The sequence below is a fragment of the Canis aureus genome, chromosome 23, assembly GCF_053574225.1.
Source record: "Canis aureus isolate CA01 chromosome 23, VMU_Caureus_v.1.0, whole genome shotgun sequence".
NCBI lineage: Eukaryota > Metazoa > Chordata > Mammalia > Carnivora > Canidae > Canis > Canis aureus.
The window spans coordinates 24,395,792-24,421,076 of record NC_135633.1 but is presented as its reverse complement, the minus strand read 5'-3'; the positions used below and the strand labels follow the sequence as shown (position 1 = coordinate 24,421,076).

The 25,285-nt window shown below is 38.8% G+C and overlaps 1 protein-coding gene across 1 annotated transcript; it reads right to left on the bottom strand.

Annotated features, from left to right (window-relative positions):
* Positions 1 to 507: 507 nt before the first annotated feature.
* On the bottom strand, positions 508 to 24,427 carry OR51F1 (olfactory receptor family 51 subfamily F member 1). The gene is made up of 3 exons (XM_077867851.1): positions 24,329 to 24,427; positions 23,223 to 23,376; positions 508 to 1,664 (listed from the first exon to the last, which is right to left on the bottom strand). The coding sequence occupies exon 3, from the start codon at positions 1,640 to 1,642 to the stop codon at positions 665 to 667; it is 978 nt and encodes a 325-aa protein (XP_077723977.1). The 5' UTR covers positions 1,643 to 1,664; positions 23,223 to 23,376; positions 24,329 to 24,427; the 3' UTR covers positions 508 to 664.
* Between the last annotated feature and the right edge of the window lie 858 nt (positions 24,428 to 25,285).

Sequence of the window (25,285 nt, the reverse complement as noted above, 5' to 3'; positions counted from 1 at the left end):
GATAAAGAAGAGGTGGTTTATGTATACAATGGAATATTCCTCAGCCATTAGAAACGACAAATACCCACCATTTGCTTCAACGTGGATGGAACTGGAGGGTATTATGCTGAGTGAAGTTAAGTCAATCGAAGAAGGACAAACATTATATGGTCTCATTCCTTTGGGGAATATAAATAATAGTGAAAGGGAATATAAAGGAAGGGAGAAGAAGTGTGTGGGAAATATCAGAAAGGGAGACAGAACATAAAGACTCCTAACTCTGGGAAACGAACTAGGGGTGGTGGAAGGGGAGGAGGGCGGGAGGTGGGGGTGAATGGGTGATGGGCACTGAGGGGGGCACTTGACAGGATGAGCACTGGGTGTTATTCTGTAAGTTGGCAAATTGAACACCAATAAAAAATATATTTATTATAAAAAAAAGAACACATAGTATAAAGTGGTCGCTCAATGTTAATTACTCTTAATATTTTTATTATTTCATTATTAAAGTTTTTATATTTCCCTTATTGGACTATAAAACTATTGAGACATAACATTTTATGACTGAAAATACAAAAATGCTCTCTAAATATTTTTTGAATAAAGCAATAAAATTACAAAAAAGGTATCTGATAGACAGTAACCTACCAGAGTTGCTGTTCTACAGTGAAAGTCACTTTTTTCCTCAGGCAATCATCTGTTTATTTTGTAAGGAGAAGACTGAGTATATAGCCTTGCGAATCTGTTTTGTTTTTACACTATAGATGATGGGGTTGAGCACAGGAGGCAAAAGCAGATATATATTGGCCATCATCGAATGGACTATTTTGGGTGCTGATGGACCATAACGATGCACCAAAGACAGGCTCATCATGGGGATATAGAAAACAGCCACTGCTCCAATGTGGGAGATACAAGTGTTAAAGACCTTATGTCTCTCTTCAGGGGAGGCAATACTGAGGACAGAATGAATGATCAAAATATAAGACAAGATAATGCATGGTGTATCTATTCCTGTTGTCAGGATGAGATCAATTAATCCACAGATGCTATTGGCCCAAGTATCTGAACATGCTAATTTAATCACATCTGGGTGGTAGCAGTAGGAATGGGAAAGGACATTTTTTCTACAGAAATAGAGGGGTTTAAGGAGCAAAAGTGGTGGTACTACTAATACTACAGTGCGTATAGTCATTAACAGGCCCATCTGAATGATTCTAGAATTAGTGAGAAGGGTAGTGTACCTCAGAGGATCACAGATGGCCACATAGCGGTCAAAGGCCATAGCCACCAGCACCCCAGATTCTATGAAGGTAAATCCATGAAGAAAAAACATTTGGATAATGCAGGTATCCAGATTGATTTCAATTGCATCAAACCAGAGGATACTTAATGTTGTTGACATTGTAGAAACAGTCAAGCCTAAGTCAGCAGCTGAAAGCATGGAGAGAAAATAGTACATGGGCTCATGGAGACTCTTCTGGGTAATGATGACAAACAGGATCATGCTATTCCCGGAGAGGGCAGTGGTATAGAGACAACAGAAGGGGATAGAGATCCACACATGGGCAGATTCTAGGCCAGGAATGCCAGCCAACAAGAAGGTTGGAAATTTAGATGTCAGGTTGCTTAAGATCTGCATGTTTTCCTGGATTTGTAGCATTTGTCCTCTCTATTCTCACATCCTATAGAGATAATGAATTACATCGTCACACATAAATATTCAGAGAAATTTTCTTTTTAGTTAGGAGAGCTATCTAGTCATGGATAAGTATTCTATTATTGAGAAAACACAGATCAAAGTCTATTTTAATTATTTATATAAATAAAATGCACACACACATATACATTTTACTTTTAAATTCAAGAAAAATATATCTAAATAATCTTATACATTTTGATGATAATTATTTCCTATATTGATCATAAGATTCTATGAATAGATAATAAATAATAAAAATCAAAGCATTCAATTTTGAATATGTTGTATGTGAAACGACCAAGGGAAACCTACCTAAAGATTTCTATGGATCTTAAGTGCCCACATGGATGTGAATTTCCAGGCAAAAGTCACCTGAACATTTTGAAGTTATCATTGTATACATGCCATTTCAGTCTAACAGTGTGAGTGAACCTCAGTGAGAACATTTACAAGAGAAAACCAATGAAGACAAACTCTGTAGAAGTTATGGGAAAGAACTATATACACTAAAGCAAGATGAGCCTAGACGGCTTTACAGAAACTATTAAAACCAAGAGAGGTGGTGTAATGACTGGGTGTTACATGAACAACAATGTCAAATTACTGAAGTGCTCAGGTCCTCTAAGGATTAAAAATTTCAAATGCAGCCAAGAGCATAATGACCCTAGAAAAAACAGTTGAAGTCCAGTGAATAAAGCTGAGAACCTGCTACAGTGACTTGAGGATGAAGGAACAAATAAGTGGTAGAGCTACAGTGTATATTATTTCTAGAAACTCATCAGTGACGGCAAGGAGAGTAACAGGCCATAACTAAGAAGACCATAGATGGATGGAGAATTTTTACCAATTGGACAGACTTAGATAAAAGTAAAGTTATAGAAGATAGTGAGAGATGGAAAATATAGAACACTAGAGACTAATTGGTATAGAAATCTCATTAAGGAAGTAGTAGGTGATTGAATATGGAGCATGATAGTGATTAGCCCTCAAAAAGATGAAGATCATCATTTCCACTGACCCTCGGAGATAAGTGGCAAATGGGTAGATTGGTGGAGAGTTGTGTGAGGGCATTAGAATGCAGTGCCTACTTGGTTTGTTCTTTTTTTTCTTTTTTAAAAATGTTGGTCAAACACAACTAATATAAAATTTACTATGGTAAGCATTTTTTAAGTGTACAGTTCAGTGGTATTAAATACATAAATAATGTTTAACCATCACAACCATCCATCTCCATAACTCTTTTCATCTTGTAAAACTGAAACTGTATACCCATTAAACATTCCTCATTCCCGGTTATCTATTTAGAGTTCTGACTACTCTTAATATCTCATATAAGTAGAATCACACGGTATCTGTCCTTTAGTTACTGGCTTATTTCACTTAGTGTAGTATCCTCAACAGTCATCAGCGTCGTATGATATGTCAAAACTGATATGATATGTCAAAACTGAGCACCTGGGTGGCTCAGTGGTTGAGAGTCAGCCTTCAGCTCAGGTCAGGATCCTGGGATCCTGGGATCGAGTCCCACATCAGGCTCCCCACATGGAGCCTGCTTCTCCCTCTGCCTATGTCTCTACCTCTCTGTCTCTCATAGATAAATAAAATTTTTAAAAAAGAATTTCCTTCCTTCTTTCTTTCCTTCTCTCTTTCCTTCTCTCTTTCTTTCTTTCTTTCTTTCTTTCTTTCTTTCTTTCTTTCTTTCTTTCTCTTTCTTTCTTTCTTTCTTTCTTTCTTTCTTTCTTTCTTTCTTTTTTCTTTTTCTTTCTTCTTTTTCTTTTGTTTTCTCTCTCTCTCTCTCTCTCTCTCTCTCTCTCCCTCCCACCCTCCCTCCCTCCCTCCTGCCCCTTTATGAGTTCAGAGGGGGAATTTACTGCTGTTCAAGGAGTATGAGATGATGGATGCTGGTTTGAGGACATGATAGAGGTTTTCAATAGATATTATAGGGAACAAAAGAGGCAGCCAAGTACAAACAGAAATGTTATAAATGTTATAAAGTGTTGTTCAAGTAAAATGTTAAAAATAATTTTGAAAGCAATACATTTATATTGTAAAGATTTAAACCAAACAATGGGAATATTAGTTATTGTAATATTAATATTTTTCAAACAAGCTTTTAAAAATACTAGGTAAAATGTATTACCTGGGGGGTAAATACCCTGTAGTTAGCATATATGTTATCAATACTTTTAGGCTAGTTCCTCTTTAAACTCCACTTCTGGGGTTTTCATTCAATCTGAGAAAAACTATTACAATATATACAATAAACTAGTCAGAGTCAGATATCTGTGTTATGTGGATCCCTGAAGACATTGAATCCTAATGTACCTGATTTTCTGGAAGTTCATATGAATATTTGTTAATAGGTAACAATCAAAGCATAAAGTCAACAAAATGAACAATTTTCTCCATCTTCTTACCAGCTTTATGTGGAAAGAGAAGCCTTCCTTGTCTATACTACCAGAGAGAGAACAAGTTACAGATCTGGAGCCATGGACTTTATAGTAAAGTGGGATTGAGCTGTGGGGCCATCGTTATAATGTGCATCTCCCTTGGGCCATATTCAGAGAAAAATTGAAATCCCTCTTTCTCCATCTGTAAATATAGGACAATGCTATATAATCTCAGAAGGATTTTAGTTACTAACTCAAGTGACTAGTGATCCACAGGCATTAAATGCAAAGCAAAAGGCCTAAATTATCCATATAAATGGAAAGTTTAGATATGTTCTAGACATTGTGGAATAGAGAGATGCATGTTATGGGCTATGGATTATCAGTTCACTGGAAAGATAGTAATGCAAACCAGTGTTCACTGGAATAATAATTATGGTGACAATGAAGAGAGAAAATATGCACCCCAGCTTCCAAGCCCCTGGTTCTACATTATCACATTGACACGTGGGAAAGATGATACATCTACTCCCCGATCCATCATTGTCCAGTCATTCACTAGCTTTTCCCCAAGAAATAGGTCAGCTCCTTATATATTAATTGGGCCCTATTTAGCTAGTGGCTGGGTCACTGTGGGTGAATGATAAGTTCTCATATGTATGTGTATTTGCTCTCACCTTGCTATTTTTCTGTGGTAATAAGTTCAAGGACCTAAGATTCTTGGGGAAGTTTGCCCATTGTTGTCAATGTAGACAATTGCATAATGGAGGAAGGTTGCTTTTCAGACTTAGCAATTCTAGATTCATGGGAAAAAAGAAGACCCAGATCTGAACATTATGTTTCTCCTTTATAGAGAAGTCCCACATTGGCAAAGAGAGTCTTGTGTTTACCTGTATATCAATAAAATCAGTAATCTGCTATGCACTTGGCCATTTTTCTTTATTCTATTTTTCTATTATACCTATGGTTCCTGGTTGAGACTCTTAATGACAGAGAATGTAAGGGGTTCAATTCAAGTATTATAACTCTATCTGGAAGCCCTGTCAAGTGTCTGATACTTAGACTGATACTTCAACCACAAAAAGTGAACTATAAGCAAATCATGGCACCAAATTTTATGAGTCAGTGTAAAAAAAATTAGTTTTATCACTGCTGCCTTCAAAGAGCTTACAATCTAATTAGGGTTTCAATCCAAATTCTTCTATGATGGACAGATTATAAAATAATAAATAGTCCCCAATTATCATTGCCTCCTTAACTCTTGTATAATCCTTTGCTCTTGAATATGGATAGGGCCTGTGATATGCTTCTAACCAATGGAATAAGGGCAGAGGTAATAGGATATACTTTCATGCCTGTGTTACCTAAGATGTGGCTCTGATGAAATGATGGTATGTTGTTTTACCACATAGCAGAGAACTGAGGGCCAACTGTAGCCAACAACCAGCCAAGAACTAAATGTGGCCTCCTCTAGCTGACAGCCAGCAAGAAACTGAGTCCCTCAATCTAATAGGCCACAAGGAATTGAATCCTGCCAATAACCATGTGATCTTGAATGTGTATCCATCTCCAGTTGAGCCTCAAGTGAGACCCTGATCCAACCCTACCTTGATTACAGTCTTACAGACTCAGGTAACCTGTACCTAGACCCCTGACTTACTGAAACTGTGAGATAAATACTTTGAGTTTTTTGAAGACACAACAGTTGTGGTAATTTGTTATGCAGCAATAGATATTTTCTTTTCTTTTTTTAAGGATTATATTTATTTATTCATGAAAGAGAGAGAAACAGAGACAGAGACAGAGACAGAGACACAGGCAAAGGGAGAAGCAGGCTCCATGCAGAGACCCTGATGTGGGACTCGATCCCAGGACTCCAAGATCACGCCCTGGGCCTGAAGGCAGGTGCTAAACCTCTGAGCCACTCAGGGATCCCCAGCAATAGATATTTTCTAGATAAGGTCTAAAGAAATCTGTTTCAGTTGCTTTTCACTGCTTTACTATCTTGGGGTTCCTCATGAGCATTAAAGCACTAACATATAGAGTGACATTTACTTATCCCCTGAGTGATATGGCATGACTCTTTATGGAAGTTTTGAGGTTACTGAGGAAAAGCTTGGGCTTTTTACAGTTTACACACAGGAAGAAAATAATAGATTGTTGAATTGGAGATGAAAGTCTAAAATAAAGATAATAACATACATTCAGCAGACTATCCATATGAGTGTACTGCTCAATGATTTATCGCATATAATTGCACCCACATAATAATATAGAATGGAGGCCATCATGTTTTTTTCTTTAATATAAGGAATAGATTGTAAATGTTTTAGTTTTTTTCCAGGCCATATATTCTCTGTCTTGACTATACAATTTTGATACTGTAGCATAGAAATAGATAATTTGAATTGGTATGGCTGGGTTCAAATTAAACTTCTTTTATAAAAATAGGTGGCAGGCCAGATTTGGCTTGCCAGCTATAGTTTAATTTTGGTCCTTACTACATATACTCTTCTGTCCTATCCCAATAACTGTCCCCTCCTACATCCAAAGTAACTACTATGCTGACTTCCAACATTCTAGATTTGTTTTGCCTAGAACTTGCATTTATAATATAATATTAACATATGAATTGAATAATACAGTATGTATACTTGTGATTCTGAGTCATTTCACATTACCTTTATGAGATTTTTTCCATGTTGTATATGGCAGCTGTTTCATTCTTTTTCTTTTTTTTTTTAAGATTTTATTTATTTATTTTAGAGAAAGAAAGTATGATCAGGGGGAGGAGCAGAGAGAGAGGGAGACGACCTTCAGCAGACTCCTCCCTGAGTGCAAAGCTTGACTCTGGGCTGGATCATAGGACCCCGAGACCATGGTCTAAGTCTAAGCCAAGAATCAGATGCTAACACACTGATTCCCCCAGGCACTCCTGTTCATTCTTCTTAATTATTGTAATTGTATGAACAATACCAAGAGTTATCAATGTTCTTTTCCTGGACACTTTCATTATGTTTGGTTTTGGTTATAAAAAATTATACTGCTATAAACATTATTATATCTTTCAGAGCACGCATAAACATTTCTGCTGGTGAATATTCCAGGCGCTAAATTGCTGGGTCAAGTTTGAGGTACTACCAAACAGGATTTGTAAGAATTTGTACCAGTTTACACTCACATCAGCAGCAGCATGTGGGAGTTTCTGTTGATTCATATCTTTACCAATATTTGATATTATCTGTATTTTAAAAGTCAGGCATTCCTGTGAGTTTGTAGTCTGGTTTTAGTATTAGTTAGCATTTTCCTAACTAATGATATCATATACCTTTTCATATGTTTAATGGTACTTTGAGTGTAGTTTCTTATAAGCCTGTTCCAGGCTTTTCCCCATGTTTTCACTGGCTTGTTTGCTTTTTCTTTTGATTTTTATAGATTTCCTTGTATATAAAAGGACACAAATCCTCTTTTTAATATTAACTTTCTTGAAAGTATCTTTTGATGAGTAGATTTCCTGTTTTAATTTAGAGCAAGCTGTTTTCCCTTTATATTTAGTGACTTCTATGATCTGGTTAAGAAACACTTGTTTGCTTTACTCCAACAATGTAAAATATCTTGTTCAATGGACAATAGGAACCTATTGTCCAAATGGGAACTTAATTGTTTCATTATCCACATTTAAGTCAATAATTCATTTGGAATAGCTTTTTGTTTGTGGTATAATAGGGAGGTCAAGTTTATTTTTTCTATATGAACATAAAATTAACTCCAACTTTCATTGGGAAGATTGTCTTTCCTACATTGCTGTGTGGTTGTACATTTATTATAGAGTGTCCATATGTTCCTTGTGTCCACTTTGGACTTTCTACTCTGCTTCTTCCATTTGTCTAATTCTAGGCAAAAATCAAATTCTCTTAATCATTGTAGCTTTGTAATAGTTCTCTACTGAATTGAGTAAGACTTCAAACAATTTTTAAAATTTCATTATGAATTTTAGAATCATCTTGTTAATTCACAAATACACGTGCAACACACCCACAAATCCACAGAGAAATTCTGAGATTTTGATGGGATTACATTGAACCTATAAATTGTCTTGTGGAGAATATTTCACAAACTTAAACATACTAAATTATCCAGTCATTGATTATACTTTGTCTCTCCCTTTTTTAGGATTTTTAAAATTTCAATACCGTTTTACAGTTTCCAGAGTAGAGATGATTTATATCGTTGTAAAATTTATTAATAGATTTTTATGTATTTTAAATGGTAACCCTTTAAATAGACTCTTCTAAGTGTTTGTTAAAAAATATAAAGAGCTATCTGTATGGTGACATTGTGTTACCAATCTTGCTACATCCTTTTCTTAATTGAAAAGTTTGTGATTTTTAATATATTATGCATAACCTATCACTGTTCCTATAAGTAAAATTATTTGTAATTTTTCCATTCTATTTATTCTCTGAATGTGTTTATGTGTGTGTCTTTGTGTTTCTTGTAATACCATAGGTAATTGAATTTACTGCAATCAATTATGAGAAACACATTGATTTATTAATATGTTTTAGGAAAAGAAAAATCATACAGTGGTTATATATGCTGATTGTGAAATACATTCTTAATTCATACACTTTAGGTGTATAAACAAATTCATGTTAACATATTACAAATAAGGATACTAATCTTTTATTACAAATGAAGAATTTTATTACAAATTTTCTAAATTTCATAATAACTGTATTAACACTGGCAAAGTAGAATGTGTTGATTAGAATGCAGTCATTTTCAATCTTCACATTAGTATCAACTGGGAAGCTGGCACTTTTGGATCTGAGTTCTATTTGATTTTTTAAAATATTTTATTTATTTGAAAGAAAGGGACAAAGGGGTGTGGAGCAGAAGTAGAGGGATGAGCAGACTTCCTGCTAAGCAGGGAGCTGGACACTAGACTTGGGACTCCATCCGGACCCTGGGATAATGACCTGAGTCAAAGGGAGATGCTTAACTGACTAAGCCACCCTGGTGACCCCTGTATGATTTTGTTGTCAAATAAAAACAGAGAATTACTATTAACATCTAAGAGTGCAGAGTGGAATTCTAGGGACATCCCATCCTGATTTTTTCCAATAGCTATTTGCAGTTCTTCAAAAACTTGATTTACCTCTCTGGATCTTACCTTCTTAAAGTGAAGGTAGGGCATAGTAATAGTAATTGCATTTACTGAGCACCAAAGTGATTTAATTATCTGATTCCCATAGCTGCATGCAAGTAAACAGCAATATCTTCACTTCATATGTTAAGAAATGAAGAATCAAAAAATTAAGATCCTGTCAAAGTTTATTTAGATAGTATCAAAGGTAAAATTTGAACACAGCTATGTCTAAAAATTCTAAAACTTTTGCACAGGTTGAAAGTTTAATGGTAAGGTTTTATTTTAAGTACACCATTTATTGAAGTGTGATATACATTGCAGTGCACCACTTAACAATTGTACAGCTGAGATTTGCGCATTTGAACATAACGGTGTCACTACTAGCCAGGTACAGAAATAGAAAATTATAACACCCCAGAAGCCACCTTTCTAGATCTTTCAGGTCTTTTTCTCTCTCCTCAGACGCGACCACTATCAGGACTTCAATTAAAAAAGATTAATTTTGAGGAACCTCCACACAGTTTTCCAGAGTGGTCACACCAGTTCACATTCCCACCAGCAGTGCAGGAGGGTTCCCCTTTCTCCACATCCTCTCCAACATTTGTGGTTTCCTGCCTTGTTAATTTTCCCCATTCTCACTGGTGTGAGGTGGTATCTCATAAAGAAATAAATTTAAAAAACTAATTTTGCCTGTTTCTGACTGTAAGTGAATAGATTAGTACTATATTTAAATGTAATCTTTTAAATCTGGATTTTAAATGTTTTATTGTTATTTTTTGTTTCACATTATGTTTGTGGAATTTATCCATACAGTTATGTCTAATTATAGTTCTTTCATGTTCGTTGCTCTATGATGTTCCACCCTGTGGCCTCACTTCTCCTCAATTAATTCATCCATTGGTTATTACTGGGTATTTGTTGGGATTTCTGTTTTTTTGTTTTTTGTTTTTTGCCAATAATTGCCAATAATTGCAATTGCCAATAATTATGCTGTGAGCATCATTCTCCTTGGCATTCAGGAAACATATGCATGCACTGCCCATGGTTGCAAGCCTGAGAGGGAAATTGTTGAGCTAAGTGCTAGTAGACATGACTAGGGGGTTTTCTTTTATTTATTTATTTATTTATTTATTTATTTATTTATTTATTTATTTATCTATTTATTTTATTGGAGTTCAATTTGCCAACATATAGCATAACACCCAGTGCACTCATCCTACCAATTGCCCCTCCCCACTTCCTTCCACCCAGTCATCACCACCCCCTGCCCACTTCCCTTTCCACCACCCCTTGTTCCTTTCCCAGAGTTAGGAGTCTCTCATGTTCTGTCTCCCTTTCTGATATTTCCCACTCATTTTTTCTCCTTTCCCTTTTATTCCCTTTCACTAAGGGGTTTTCATTTTAGCCATTAGCACCCGCACCAGCTGGACAAAGAAGGTGAACTTAATTCACATTTTTCTCTATAGGTGGAACTGCTTAGATTTTTTTGTTTGTTTTGCTTTCTGGTGGATGTTTACTGGTACCTCACTAAGGTTTTATTTTATTTTTTTAAAGATTTTATTTATTTACTCATGAGAGACAAGGAAAGAGAGAGAGAGGCAGAGACACAGGCAGAGGGAGAAGCAGGATCCATGCAGGAAGCCTGATGTGGGACTGGATTCCTGGACTCTAGGATCACGCCCTGGGACACTAAACCACTGAGCCACCCAGGTGTCACCTCACTAAGGTTTTAATTTGCATTTTCTTTGTGGCTAATCAAGTAGACCCTCTGATATATATTGTCTTGTTTGGATATCTCCTTTTAGGAAATGCCCTTCCAAGTTTGTGTTTTTGTGAAGACAAGTTTAATTTTCTATAGGATATACTTGCAAACAATACAAATGGCCAATTAGAATGGTGAGAAAGCAAAGAGATAGGTGCTATTTGTAACTTATTCCCACAACAGAAAGCTCCTTGTTCTGTGGTTGCTGACCAAAGCCTGGCCTTCCCAAATATTTTGCCTATTTTCTACCCAGTGATGTTCTTTTACCTCCTCATTACTCATTCATGCTTTCATTTCCATATGGCTCTCCAGAGATCAAGCAGCAGTTACTGGAGTAAGTATTCTTATGTCATCACCATGAAATCACTTTTAGTACAAGTCAAGTGACTATGTTTCCTTTGAGGTTTTCTGTTGTGTCCTATTGTCCATTTTCCTCTCCTTGTGCTGATACGTCACTGTCTATAACATGCTTCGATGTCCAGTAGTATCAGTCCTTCAGTTTTATTTTGCAACAGTGCCTTGACATTCTAGATCCTTCACCTTTCCATGTAAATATTAGCATAATTTCCACAGGAACACCTCCTAGGAGTTCACTAGGATCGAATAAGATCTCTTGGCTCTTTTTGGAAGACTAAACCATAGAACCTTATAATTCATGAACATGATAAATGCCTGTATTTGGATATTATCTTTAATTTCTTAATATCTCCAGCTGATGTTTAATCATTTTCCTATAGATACCTTTCACAAAGTTTTTGATGTAATCCAACTTATGGGATTTCTGGTGGTATTTTATTATATATCATGTGAGCACTTTACTTTTTAATTAATAGTTGTTGATATATAGAAATACAATCAATATTTTAATAATGTTCTTATATCCAGTTATCTTGCTTTATAATACTAATCACTAATAATCACTTATGTCACTTATTTTATATAATACTGTGCTTGCTTATTGTTTCTGATTATGTGAATGCACAATCATGTCATCTGCAAATAATTTGTTTTGTTTCCTTCGCAGTGCTAAACAGTCTTTTACTTTTCTTGCCTTATTGTAGTTGTTAACATCTCTTTACTAAATCAAGTAAAATAGTGATGGTAGTTATCATCATCATCATCCTGTGCCCAAACTCAGAGAGAATATTTTCAGTATGTTCACAATAATCGTGATTTTTGATAGGAAATTTCTGTCCAGTTTACTAAGTTATCATGAATTACTATTGGAATTTATCACTTTTTACAAATTTATTATGGAATCACATAGTTGTTTTCTCTCTATTCTGTTAATGGCTTAAATATATTAAATGATTGTTCTGTATTCTTTCTAGGTTATTTTTAATAATATTTTATTTGGTATTTTTGTCTCTGTGTTCAGCAGAGATTTAATTTCATTTGTTCTTGTTTTATAATATCCTTTCAAGGTTTTTGGCCTCACAAAATAAGTTAGGAAATGTTCTTTCTTCTCCCCCTACAGAACCATCACTTCAATCTCTGCCTTTGTATTCACATGTTCTCCATGTGTGTATGTCTCCGTGTTCAAATTTATTTTTTTATAATAAGTTTATTAGTCACATTGGGCTGGAGCACACTAAAATGACCTCATTTGAACTAAGGTACCTTTGTAGAAACCTTATCTGCAAATAAAGCCATATTCTGAGGTACTCCAAGATCACAACATATTCCAATCAACATGGAATAGTTTTGAAATGGAAGGCACCAGGGGGAGGCACTGAGCAATGATGTTGGAGCCATTCTGGTGAAAACACAAAAGAAAGCAGAGCACTGAGATAGATATGCAGGGACAGAAGGACAGAAATGTGAGAGGCATGTATGCCAACTATCCTGAGCAGGGCTTCTCCACAGAGCAGCTACATGGCTTGCAGTGTCATAATATATGGTGTTGTAATGACAAATACATCAAATCCAACCACAAAGAAGACCACCAGAGACCATAGATATGGTCTGGTGTCAGCATTTGCCACTTTTAGCACAGCCATATGCTCACAGTATGTCTTTGAGGTGATCTGTTTGAGGCAGAAGGGCAACCAGGAGATCATGAAGAAAAGGGGGCTCACATACTGCACGCTTTGTGCTATCACAGTTTTCCCCCAGCTGTGCTTCCAGTTATTGGAAGAAAATGAACATGGTGGAGTAGAAAGGAGATTGGTACATCTAGTACCCAAAAGCACATGGCCACCCCTGAGTGACAGATGACAAAGTATGGACGAAGCCAACCAGCATTGTAGAGGCAGTTATCTTGGTTTATTTTATGGGCTTGCAACCAGTAAAATGGACAACTTCTTAGGTGAGGTAGATGTAAGAGGCCCTTTACCATGCAAGCTAGCAGGGCCAGGAAGAAATACATGGCTCATAGAAGTAGTCAGAGCTGGCCACATTGGAGAAGTGAGCTATTTTTCACAACAGCCACAGCATAGCTGATATAGAGCAGGACCCAGATCCAGAATTGTGACTCCTCATGCCTTGGAAAGACACAGGAAGTGGGTGGGAGGCAGTCCCTGGTGGTAGCAGCTGAGGATCACTGCTCCTGGGGAAAGAACCTACCTTCTGAAGGGTCTAATCAAGTCATAAATCTGTGCTGTTTTTGAGAAGGCTGGGAACTATGAGAGCTGAGTGATCAGAACATTGTCTTAACAAGAACCCACTTATCATATGTTATAAATATACCTTTTTCTCCTAAAGTACGCTTAAAAAAATGGGTTATATCCAGTTATTCCTGATGGCAGTGTTTATCCATCACAGGCCCAGATTTATAGAATGAGGAATATACATTTCAAGCATTAAATCTCTAAATGGGAATGAGTCACAGTAAATGCTGTGTTGATCTTCATCCTTTTCTTTTTTTTTTTTTATTTTTTTTTATTTTTTTTTATTTTTTTTTTATTGGTGTTCAATTTACTAACATACAGAATAACACCCAGTGCCCGTCACCCATTCACTCCCACCCCCCGCCCTCCTCCCCTTCTACCACCCCTAGTTCGTTTCCCAGAGTTAGCAGTCTTTATGTTCTGTCTCCCTTTCTGATATTTCCCACACATTTCTTCTCCCTTCCCTTATTTTCCCTTTCACTATTATTTATATTCCCCAAATGAATGAGAACATATAATGTTTGTCCTTCTCCGACTGACTTACTTCACTCAGCATAATACCCTCCAGTTCCATCCACGTTGAAGCAAATGGTGGGTATTTGTCATTTCTAATAGCTGAGTAATATTCCATTGTATACATAAACCACATCTTCTTTATCCATTCATCTTTCGTTGGACACCGAGGCTTCTTCCACAGTTTGGCTATCGTGGCCATTGCTGCTAGAAACATCGGGGTGCAGGTGTCCCAGCGTTTCATTGCATTTGTATCTTTGGGGTAAATCCCCAACAGTGCAATTGCTGGGTCGTAGGGCAGGTATATTTTTAACTGTTTGAGGAACCTCCACACAGTTTTCCACAGTGGCTGCACCAGTTCACATTCCCACCAACAGTGTAAGAGGGTTCCCTTTTCTCCACATCCTCTCCAACATTTGTTGTTTCCTGCCTTGTTAATTTTTCCCATTCTCACTGGTGTGAGGTGGTATCTCATTGTGGTTTTGATTTGTATTTCCCTGATGGCAAGTGATGCAGAGCATTTTCTCATATGCATGTTGGCCATGTCTATGTCTTCTTCTGTGAGATTTCTGTTCATGTCTTTTGCCCATTTCATGATTGGATTGTTTGTTTCTTTGGTGTTGAGTTTAATAAGTTCTTTATAGATCTTGGAAACTAGCCCTTTATCTGATATGTCATTTGCAAATATCTTCTCCCATTCTGTAGGTTGTCTTTGAGTTTTGTTGACTGTATCCTTTGCTGTGCAAAAGCTTCTTATCTTGATGAAGTCCCAATAGTTCATTTTTGCTTTTGTTTCTTTTGCCTTCGTGGATGTATCTTGCAAGAAGTTACTATGGCCGAGTTCAAAAAGGGTGTTGCCTGTGTTCTTCTCTAGGATTTTGATGGAATCTTGTCTCACATTTAGATCTTTCATCCATTTTGAGTTTATCTTTGTGTATGGTGAAAGAGAGTGGTCTAGTTTCATTCTTCTGCATGTGGATGTCCAATTTTCCCAGCACCATTTATTGAAGAGACTGTCTTTCTTCCAATGGATAGTCTTTCCTCCTTTATCGAATATTAGTTGCCCATAAAGTTCAGGGTCCACTTCTGGATTCTCTATTCTGTTCCACTGATCTATGTGTCTGTTTTTGTGCCAGTACCACACTGTCTTGATGACCACAGCTTTGTAGTACAACCTGAAATCTGGCATTGTGATGCCCCCAGATATGGTTTTCTTTTTTAAAATTCCCCTGGCTATTCGGGGTCTTTTCTGATTCCACACAAATCTTAAAATAATTTGTTCTAACTCTCTGAAGAAAGTCCATGGTATTTTGATAGGGATTGCATTAAACGTGTATATTGCCCTGGGTAACATTGACATTTTCACAATATTAATTCTGCCAATCCATGAGCATGGAATATTTTTCCATCTCTTTGTGTCTTCCTCAATTTCTTTCAGAAGTGTTCTATAGTTTTGAGGGTATAGATCCTTTACATCTTTGGTGAGGTTTATTCCTAGGTATCTTATGCTTTTGGGTGCAATTGTAAATGGGATTGACTCCTTAATTTCTCTTTCTTCAGTCTCATTGTTAGTGTATAGAAATGCCACTGACTTCTGGGCATTGATTTTGTATCCTGCCACGCTACCGAATTGCTGTATGAGTTCTAGCAATCTTGGGGTGGAGACTTTTGGGTTTTCTATGTAGAGTATCATGTCATCGGCGAAGAGGGAGAGTTTGACTTCTTCTTTGCCAATTTGAATGCCTTTAATGTCTTTTTGTTGTCTGATTGCTGAGGCTAGGACTTCCAGTACTATGTTGAATAGCAGTGGTGAGAGTGGACATCCCTGTCTTGTTCCTGATCTTAGGGGAAAGGCTCCCAGTGCTTCCCCATTGAGAATGATATTTGCTGTGGGCTTTTCATAGATGGCTTTTAAGATGTCAAGGAATGTTCCCTCTATCCCTACACTCTGAAGAGTTTTGATCAGGAATGGATGCTGTATTTTGTCAAATGCTTTCTCTGCATCCAATGAGAGGATCATATGGTTCTTGGTTTTTCTCTTGCTGATATGATGAATCACATTGATTGTTTTACGGGTGTTGAACCAGCCTTGTGTCCCAGGGATAAATCCTACTTGGTCATGGTGAATAATTTTCTTAATGTACTGTTGGATCCTATTGGCCAGTATCTTGTTGAGAATTTTTGCATCCATGTTCATCAGGGATATTGGTCTGTAATTCTCCTTTTTGGCGGGGTCTTTGTCTGGCTTTGGAATTAAGGTGATGCTGGCTTAATAGAACGAATTTGGAAGTACTCCATCTCTTTCTATCTTTCCAAACAGCTTTAGGAGAATAGGTATGATTTCTTCTTTAAACGTTTGATAAAATTCTCCTGGGAAGCCATCTGGCCCTGGACTCTTGTGTCTTGGGAGGTTTTTGATGACTGCTTCAATTTCCTCCCTGGTTATTGGCCTGTTCAGGTTTTCTATTTCTTCCTGTTCCAGTTTTGGTAGTTTGTGGCTTTCCAGGAATGCGTCCATTTCTTCTAGATTGCCTAATTTATTGGCGTATAGCTGTTCATAATAGGTTTTTAAAATCGTTTGTATTTCCTTGGTGTTGGTAGTGATCTCTCCTTTCTCATTCATGATTTTATTAATTTGAGTCTTCTCTCTCTTCTTTTTAATAAGGCTGGCTAATGGTTTATCTATCTTATTAATTCTTTCAAAGAACCAACTCCTGGTTCTGTTGATCTGTTCCACAGTTCTTCTGGTCTCGATTTCGTTGAGTTCTGCTCGAATCTTTATTAGCTCCCTTCTTCTCTTGGGTGTAGGATCTATTTGCTGTTTTTTCTCTAGCTCCTTTATGTGTAAGGTTAGCTTTTGTATTTGAGTTCTTTCCTGTTTTTGAATGGATGCTTGTATTGCGATGTATTTCCCCCTTAGGACTGCTTTTGCTGCATCCCAAAGATTTTGAACGGTTGTATCTTCATTCTCATTAGTTTCCATGAATCTTTTTAATTCTTCCTTAATATCTTGGTTGACCCTTTTATCTTTTAGCAGGATGGTCCTTAACCTCCATGTGTTTGAGGTCCTTCCAAACTTCTTGTTGTGATTTAGTTCTAATTTCAAGGCATTATGGTCCGAGAATATGCAGGGGACAATCCCAATCTTTTGGTATCGGTTCAGACCCGATTTGTGACCCAATATGTGGTCTATTCTGGAGAAAGTTCCATGTGCGCTTGAGAAGAATGTGTATTCAGTTGAGTTTGGATGTAAAGTTCTGTAGATATCTGTGAAATCCATCTGGTCCAGTGTATCATTTAAAGCTCTCGTTTCTTTGGAGATGTTTTGCTTAGAAGACCTATCGAGTATAGAAAGAGCTAGATTGAAGTCACCAAGTATAACTGTATTATTATCTAAGTATTTCTTCACTTTGGTTAATAATTGATTTATATATTTGGCAGCTCCCACATTTGGAGCATATATATTGAGGATTGTTAAGTCCTCTTGTTGAATAGATCCTTTAAGTATGATATAGTGTCCCTCTTCATCTCTCACTACAGTCTTTGGGGTAAATTTTAGTTTATCTGATATAAGGATGGCTACCCCTGCTTTCTTTTGAGGACCATTCGAATGGTAAATGGTTCTCCAACCTTTTATTTTCAGGCTGTAGGTGTCCTTCTGTCTAAAATGAGTCTCTTGTAGACAGCAAATAGATGGGTCCTGCTTTTTTATCCAGTCTGAAACCCTGCGCCTTTTGATGGGGTCATTAAGCCCGTTCACATTCAGAGTTACTATTGAGAGATATGAGTTTAGTGTCATCATGATATCTATTCAGTCTTTGTTTTTGTGGACTGTTCCACTGAACTTCTTCTTAAAGAGGAATTTTAAGAGGCCCCCTTAAAATTTCTTGCAGAGCTGGTTTGGAGGTCACATATTCTTTTAGTTGCTGCCTGTCTTGGAAGCTCTTTATCTCTCCTTCCATTTTGAATGAGAGCCTTGCTGGATAAAGTATTCTTGGTTGCATGTTCTTCTCATTTAGGACCCTGAATATATCCTGCCAGCCCTTTCTGGCCTGCCAGGTCTCTGTGGAGAGGTCTGCTGTTACCCTAATACTCCTCCCCATAAAAGTCAGGGATTTCTTGTCTCTTGCTGCTTTAAGGATCTTCTCCTTATCTTTGGAATTTGCAAGCTTCACAATTAAATGTCGAGGTGTTGAACGGTTTTTATTGATTTTAGGGGGGGATGTCTCTATTTCCTGGATCTGAATGCCTGTTTCCCTTCCCAGATTAGGAAAGTTTTCAGCTAGAATTTGTTCAAATACATATTCTGGCCCTCTGTCCCTTTCGGCGCCCTCGGGAACCCCAATTAAACGTAGGTTTTTCTTCCTCAGGCTGTCGTTTATTTCCCTTAATCTATCTTCATGGTCTTTTAATTGTTTGTCTCTTTTTTCCTCAGTTTCCCTCTTTGCTGTCAACTTGTCTTCTAGGTCACTCACTCGTTCTTCCACCTCGTTAACCCTCGTCGTTAGGACTTCTAGTTTGGATTGCATCTCATTCAATTGGTTTTTAATTTCTGCCTGATTAGCTCTAAATTCTGCAGTCATGAAGTCTCTTGAGTCCTTTATACTTTTTTCTAGAGCCACCAGTAGCTGTATAATAGTGCTTCTGAATTGGCTTTCTGACATTGAATTGTAATCCAGATTTTGTAACTCTGTGGGAGAGAGGACTGTTTCTGATTCTTTCTTTTGAGGTGAGGTTTTCCTTCTAGTCATTTTGCTCAGTGCAGAGTGGCCAAAAGCAAGTTGTATTGGGAAAAAGAGAAAAAGAGAGGAGAGAAAGAAGGAAAGAAAAGAGAAAGAGAAAAAAAAAGGGAAGAAAAAGAAAAAGAAACGAAAAAAAAAAAGAAGAAAAAGAGAAAGAAAAAGAAAGGAGAAAAAAAGGGGGTGGGGGAAGGAAACAAATCAAAAAGCAAAACAAAACAAAAACAAAAACAAAAACAAACAAACAAAAAAAGAACCACCGGGGAGTATCTTCTGATTCTGTGTTCTTTAAGTCCCTTGGCTTCTCCTGGAAGTTGTCGGTCTAGCTGGTGTTCTGGGGGAGGGGCCTGTTGTGCTGATTTTCAGGTGTTAGCAGTTGGGGGAGCTGCTGTGCCCCTGCCTGGTGCAGGGCTCAGTGGGGGTTGTTTACCCCGTGAGGCCGCAGGAGGAACAGCCCCAGTGGCGGGGCAGCTCTGGAAACCTGGATTCAGCTCCGGCAGGAACTCCGTCTGCAGGGCCTGGAGGCTCCGGGGCGGGGCCGCTGATCTGCTCAGCTGGGGCAGGAGCGTCCTCGCTGTCCTGGGCCCTCCCGGCCTCTGCCTGTCCCGAGGGAGGCCGGATCCTGGGCTGTGTCCCGGCGTCCTGTGCTCCGGAGCTTGCGCTGGTGGATTCGCGCTCCCGCCCCGCAGCCCCCTCCGCGGAGCTGCCGCCCGAGCCCCTCCGAGCTGCTCCTGGAACCGCGCAGCCCCCTCCGCACGGAGCCTCTTCTTCTGCCCGAGCCCCTCCGAGCTGCTCCCGGGGCCGCGCAGCCCCCTCCGCGGAGCCGCCGCCCGAGCCCCCCCGAGCTGCTCCGGGTCCCGCCGTGCGCGCTGCAGCCCTTAGGGAGCTCGGGGCGCTCTCCTGGGTGCGCAGTTGCTGTTACTGTCCCCGGGAGCCCGAGGGCATCCCCTCCCTCCTGGGTCCTGCTCCAACTCCCCGCGAGCCCCTTTCCGCCCGGGAAGGTCGGTGCAGCTCCTGCGTCTCCGGGACGGGGCTCTCCTGCCCTGGGGACACTCGCCCCGGCCTCAGCCCGGCTCCTCGCGGGGCCCACTCCCCCTTGGAGGCCTTTGTTCCTTTATTTCTTTTTCCCCGTCTTCCTACCTTGATAGATGCGCGAACTCTTCTCACTGTAGCATTCCAGCTGGTCTCTCTTTAAATCTCAGGCCGAATTCATAGATTTTCAGGATAATTTGAAGGTTTTCTAGGTAGTTTGGTGGAGACAGGTGATTTGGAGACCCTACTCCTCCGCCATCTTGCTCCTCCCCCGATCTTCATCCTTTTCTACTCCCAAAAGTCAATTGCATCTAAAGAAAGAAATTACTCCTTCATAATGCCTATGGAGGTATCTGAACATTGATCTTTCACATAGGTTTAAATGAGGTAAATTTGAAAAATCAAGGGAATGGGGAGAGGGAGGGAGGGTGTGATGTGATTTAGAATCAGAAATATATATATATTTGGTCTTTGTCCTCTTTTCTGGCACAGAGCTCCTAAAACTCTTGGAATATCCTAAGTGATAAGAACCATTAAGGTGTCCTTTGTTATGTTAATGAAGTAACTTTTGTATCCCACCCAAGGATGGTGGCTGGTTGTCAGAGGAACCAACCTTGTGACAAGAGAGTTGGAAGTTTTAGTTCAACCCAGACACCCAGGAAAGGGAGAGAGAGGTTGGAGGTTGAATCAACTTCCAGGTGGCCAATGATTTGATTAATTAATGCATGGGTATATAATAGAGCCTCCATAAAAATCCCAGGAGGACAAGGTTCCCAGAGATTCTGGGTTAGTGATCATATGGAGACTGGGGGGCCTAGCACAATGGAGAGAGCAAAAAAGCTCCATGCCCTTTCCCAATCCCTTGCCCTAGGCATTTCTTCCTTCTGACTGTTTCTGAGTTATATCCTTATAATAACCTGGTAGCTAGTAAGTAAAATGTTTATCTGAATTTTATGAGTTGTTCTAGCAAATTCATGGAGCACTAGGAGCAGGACATGGGAACCTCTGATTTATAGCCAGTAGTAAGGAACACAGGTAACAACAATTTGTTCTCGTGATTGGTATCTGAAGTGTGGTGGAGAGTGCACTCTTGTAGATCTGAATCATTAAGTTGTGGAATCTTATGCCATCTCCTGAACTGAATTGTAGGAAACCCAGCTGGTGTCCTGAAAATTACTTGTTGATGTGGTGTACCCCATACACGCTGGAACTTGGCCATGGAATATCCCTTTAGAGGGAGAAAGAGAGAGAGAGAGAGAAAGAGAGAGACCTAACTATCAGTCTTGCCCATCCTTCTCCTTCTGTTGCCTGGTTGACTAGGGAGACCTTGAGGCCTGAGGCCTCTGCCTGGTTTGTCCTCAGGACCTTGTGTGAGTGGGGGAGGTCTTAGTCTTATTGAAAGAAAATAATTTAAGGATTGACCAGACACAGTGGTTGAGAGGTTCAAGTGAACAGTTTATGAAAGAAAGCACACTCTGCAGCTGTGAGAATAGGCATTCTCAAGGGACAGCTATGCAACTCAGGGTTTGGGTTTCTGTCTTTCATTGATAGTTGTTAACTAGGGGGTGGAATATTTATTTCTTGGGGAGGGGATTTCTTGGGAGCAGGGCTTAGCGCCTTTTCTCCCAGCTTTGGTCAGGGTCTCTGGCCTTCTCTTTCTTGGGTCTGATTGATCTGGCTTCCTGTGGACTGCTACTAAGACAGCCTTCTGACTTTTCCAATAGCAGATTATGATTTCTTCTTTGCCTCTAGGTATCCTATTAAAGTTTAACTGCCTATTCTAACCTGGGGAAGGGTGGAGGCTTGCCCAGTCACCCTGAAGAAAGAGGCAAGAGCTGGGTCAAGATCCCAGGTCTACTGACTCTAGGTAGTGCTTCTCTCACTCCCATGTTATTTCAAGGGAAATCTAGGGCCTAATTTCTGGGAAACTCAGGGAAAGGGATGTTGCCTCAGGGCTAGTTTCTTCAGTAGCTTCTACTTGAAGCATTGTTATTGCCAGGAGCCAGTGTGCCTTATGAAAGTGAGAACTCCCAGAGAACCCATAAAACAGTTTATATGAAACAGTGTTTTAGAATCCAACATGAGGCTTTTCAGAATGCATATTCATCATTCCCTTTTTTGTTCATTTAACTAATATTTAAGTATTGTCTCTTTGGAGGAAACTGAGTGTTGGGCCTGCATCAGTAAGAATATTTGGTGTCTGCCCTCAAGAAATCTCAATCAGTTAAAAGTTGAAATAAAAAACCTAGCTGTGGAGGAGTAGTAAGATAGAAGACAGAGAAAAGTAACTATTGAAAAATTACTGAATAAATAAGGCCATGAATGAATGACTGCTTCTCCCATGTGGATACAAGAAAAACTGACTTCAACACTAAGGCCACTACCCCAACTGGGTCAGAAGCTACATTGTCTCATGCTAGACTTCTCCATTCCTTTTTCAGACTCATTCTTTCTCTTCCCTCAAAGGTTTTAACTTCCTTTTTTTTTTTTTTTTTAAGATTTTATTTATTTATTCAAGAGAGACACACACACACAGAGAGAGACAGAGACAGAGAGGCAGAGACAAAGGCAGAGGGATAAGCAGGCTCCTTGCAGGGAGCCAGATGCAGAACTCAATACCTGACCACAGGATCAGGCCCTGAGCCAAAGGCAGATGCTCAACTGCTAAGCCACCCAGACATCCCAATGATCTTTCCTTCTTGATGTCTTGCCTACCCATTCCTGCCCCAGTCACTGTGCTTGTATCACTGCTGTTTCTTGTGGTAAGAGAACCACTGCTACAGATCTGGTTTAGGACACCCATGGAGCCTTTTATACTCCATTCAGGAAGCCAGTTGAAATGGGGAACTACTCCACAGCTTTCCTATCTCTATCCCCTCCCCTCCAGGCTGAGTCTTTTTTTAAATATGTGAGGTTTAAAATGAAGCTGCCACATTCAAGAAATGGAAATGGGCAAATTTCTTTTTAAATCTTTCTCTTAAGGTGTAGTTTTGTACAACTCCAAAGCTGTCAATAATATGGATTATCATGTAAATTCCTCTTTAGAGTTTTCTAATCCACAACCCTTTATTTGTCAGACTAAGACCTATAGGTGATTTCTTAAAAAGGGTCAACTCCTACCTAGGAATCTGTTTTTTTAAATTTTAGCTTGTTTATTCCCTCCCATCCCCATTTCTTGGCTCTGCTATATATTTTGGCTCCTAAATATACCCCAAGATGTTACTTAGATTGTTTGGATTCTGTTTTTTTCATGTACAAAATGTAACCGGATAATTATACCTACTTGTACATATGTACCTGCAGAGATGCAAAACCCTATAAGAAATATCCTGGCCAGTATTTACCGAGAATCCTGTATCTTTTCTGTGGTGGTCCTTTGGGAACCCAAAAACTGAGACTCCAGGTTTATCTGGAATGGAGATGAGGTGAAGGCTCTGCAAAGTAAGACAAAATACCTACTTGGGCCATTCTTCTTTCTCTGGGCATGGGAGTTTTAGCCTCAAAAAGAAAAAAAAAAAGAGTTGCATTAGTCAGTAACTTCAGGAGTAGCAGACTGAGAATCAATAAACACAATCAGATCATTAGGGATAAATTTATGATAATAGCAGATTGTAGCAGGTGCTGTGAGAGCTTGGAGAAGGGGTTTTTAGGATGATGAACTTGTTATGTACATAACTATAGCACCAAACACAGTGCTGGCACATACTAAGTGATGAAGTAATGCTTGCTGAATTTTGGTGTAAAATGCCATACTAATAACAAGGTGTTTGGCTCTGTGCAGAGTAGTCATACTGAAAATGCATGATTCTCCTTTTGAAGTTACTCTGGAACTGACTCCAGGCAGGCATAGTTGGACTCTGAGTACTATTTAAAATCCAGGAGAAGCTAACCTGATTTCGTTAAATATTTCCTGGCCTCTCCTAGTCAGTAGGTCACCTAGAGGTGTGTGCTCTCTGAGAGAAGAGACACACTGTGATGACTCTGACCAACTCACAAATGGGAAGTCCAGTCCCAACTCAAAGCACTCCCTTAAAAGGTTTTGGAGATGAATACAGACATGATGGAGTCAGTTACAGAATTTATGTCCTGGACCTAATGCCCTCTGGTTCTTCAGGTTTTAATGAAGGCAATCAATTGTTTTCACTGATTCAGTATACTTGAGGATACTTCTAATCATGACAGAGCTGCATGGCTTAAGTAATTAGTTTTCATATTAGAGCTGGAATCGTAGCTGTCCAGTGTCCTTCTTTTGGTCATTTGATACTAACTACGTTCTCTGCCAGTCTCTCTTGTTCACTATGCTCTCCCATACTTTTAGAGAATGTTTGGTGCAACATAATTTTTCAATAGATATTTCTTGGATAGAAACTTAAAATGTTCCAAATATTTGATATTTGTTAATAAAAAGAAGTGAGTGAGGGAGAAATTGTTTTTTATATATCAAATTTACCTTCTTTGACAACAATATCCTTTCAAGTTTCCATGAAATAATGAAAAAGTCTGGTATCCCACTTGGCATCCCACAATACCTGCACATGCCATCTTGTGGTCAGCAATGGAATTGTTGTGACAATGGTACCAGGCAACTGTAACCATTTAGTCATTCTTTCATGGAAGTAGGTTTTGTTTTGTTTTTCTTTGTTTGTTTTCTAGTGAGCTAGGGTTGAGTATTGGATAGTGAACACCTGTGCTATGCTTTTATGGAAGTTATATTCAAGTCAGAGGAACAGATGGTGAATAAGTAACTTGAATAATTACATATTGTGTTAAGAGAGGGAAGAAATGAAATATTTGCGTTGACAAAAATTACAGGAGCAAGAACTAGATGAGATGAGGAAATTAAGAAACATCTCGCTGTAAAGGAGGGTACTAGTTGAGACCTAAAGGATGTCAAGAGGAATATCGTATGCTTTAGAAAATAACAGCTGAGAAAAGAAGGAAGATGTAGAGCAAAGCTGTAGGCAGATAAGAAGTGGATATGTTTGGAAGAAGGCCAGAAGGGCTGTAGCCAAGGAAAAAGGTAACAATTGGTATGGTAACAATACCTCAGTGAGTGTGTTGAAAACATTGACTAGACTACGCAGCAATAACAGGAAAGGACCTACTTCTCATACATGCAACAGCACAGCTGAATCTGAAAAACTGTATACTGAGTGGAAGACACCAGACTCAAAGAATGTACTACTTATTCTGTCATCTATCAAAGTGCTAGTGAGAGAAAAATTAATCTATAGTGAAAGACATCAGATCAGGGTTTGCCTGGTTGGGGTGCAGAAGGGGTTTTGACTCCAGAGAGGCAAGAAAACGTTCATGAAGTGATGGCAATGTTCTATGTATTAATCGGGCTGGTAGCTACAGAGGCATGCTGTATGTATCAGAACTCTTCAAAGTGGGTGTTAAACTATTT

Coding starts and splice junctions, on each gene's coding strand:
- OR51F1 (XM_077867851.1), bottom strand. CDS start 1,642: ATGCTACAAATCCAGGAAAACATGCAGATCTTAAGCAACCTGACATCT.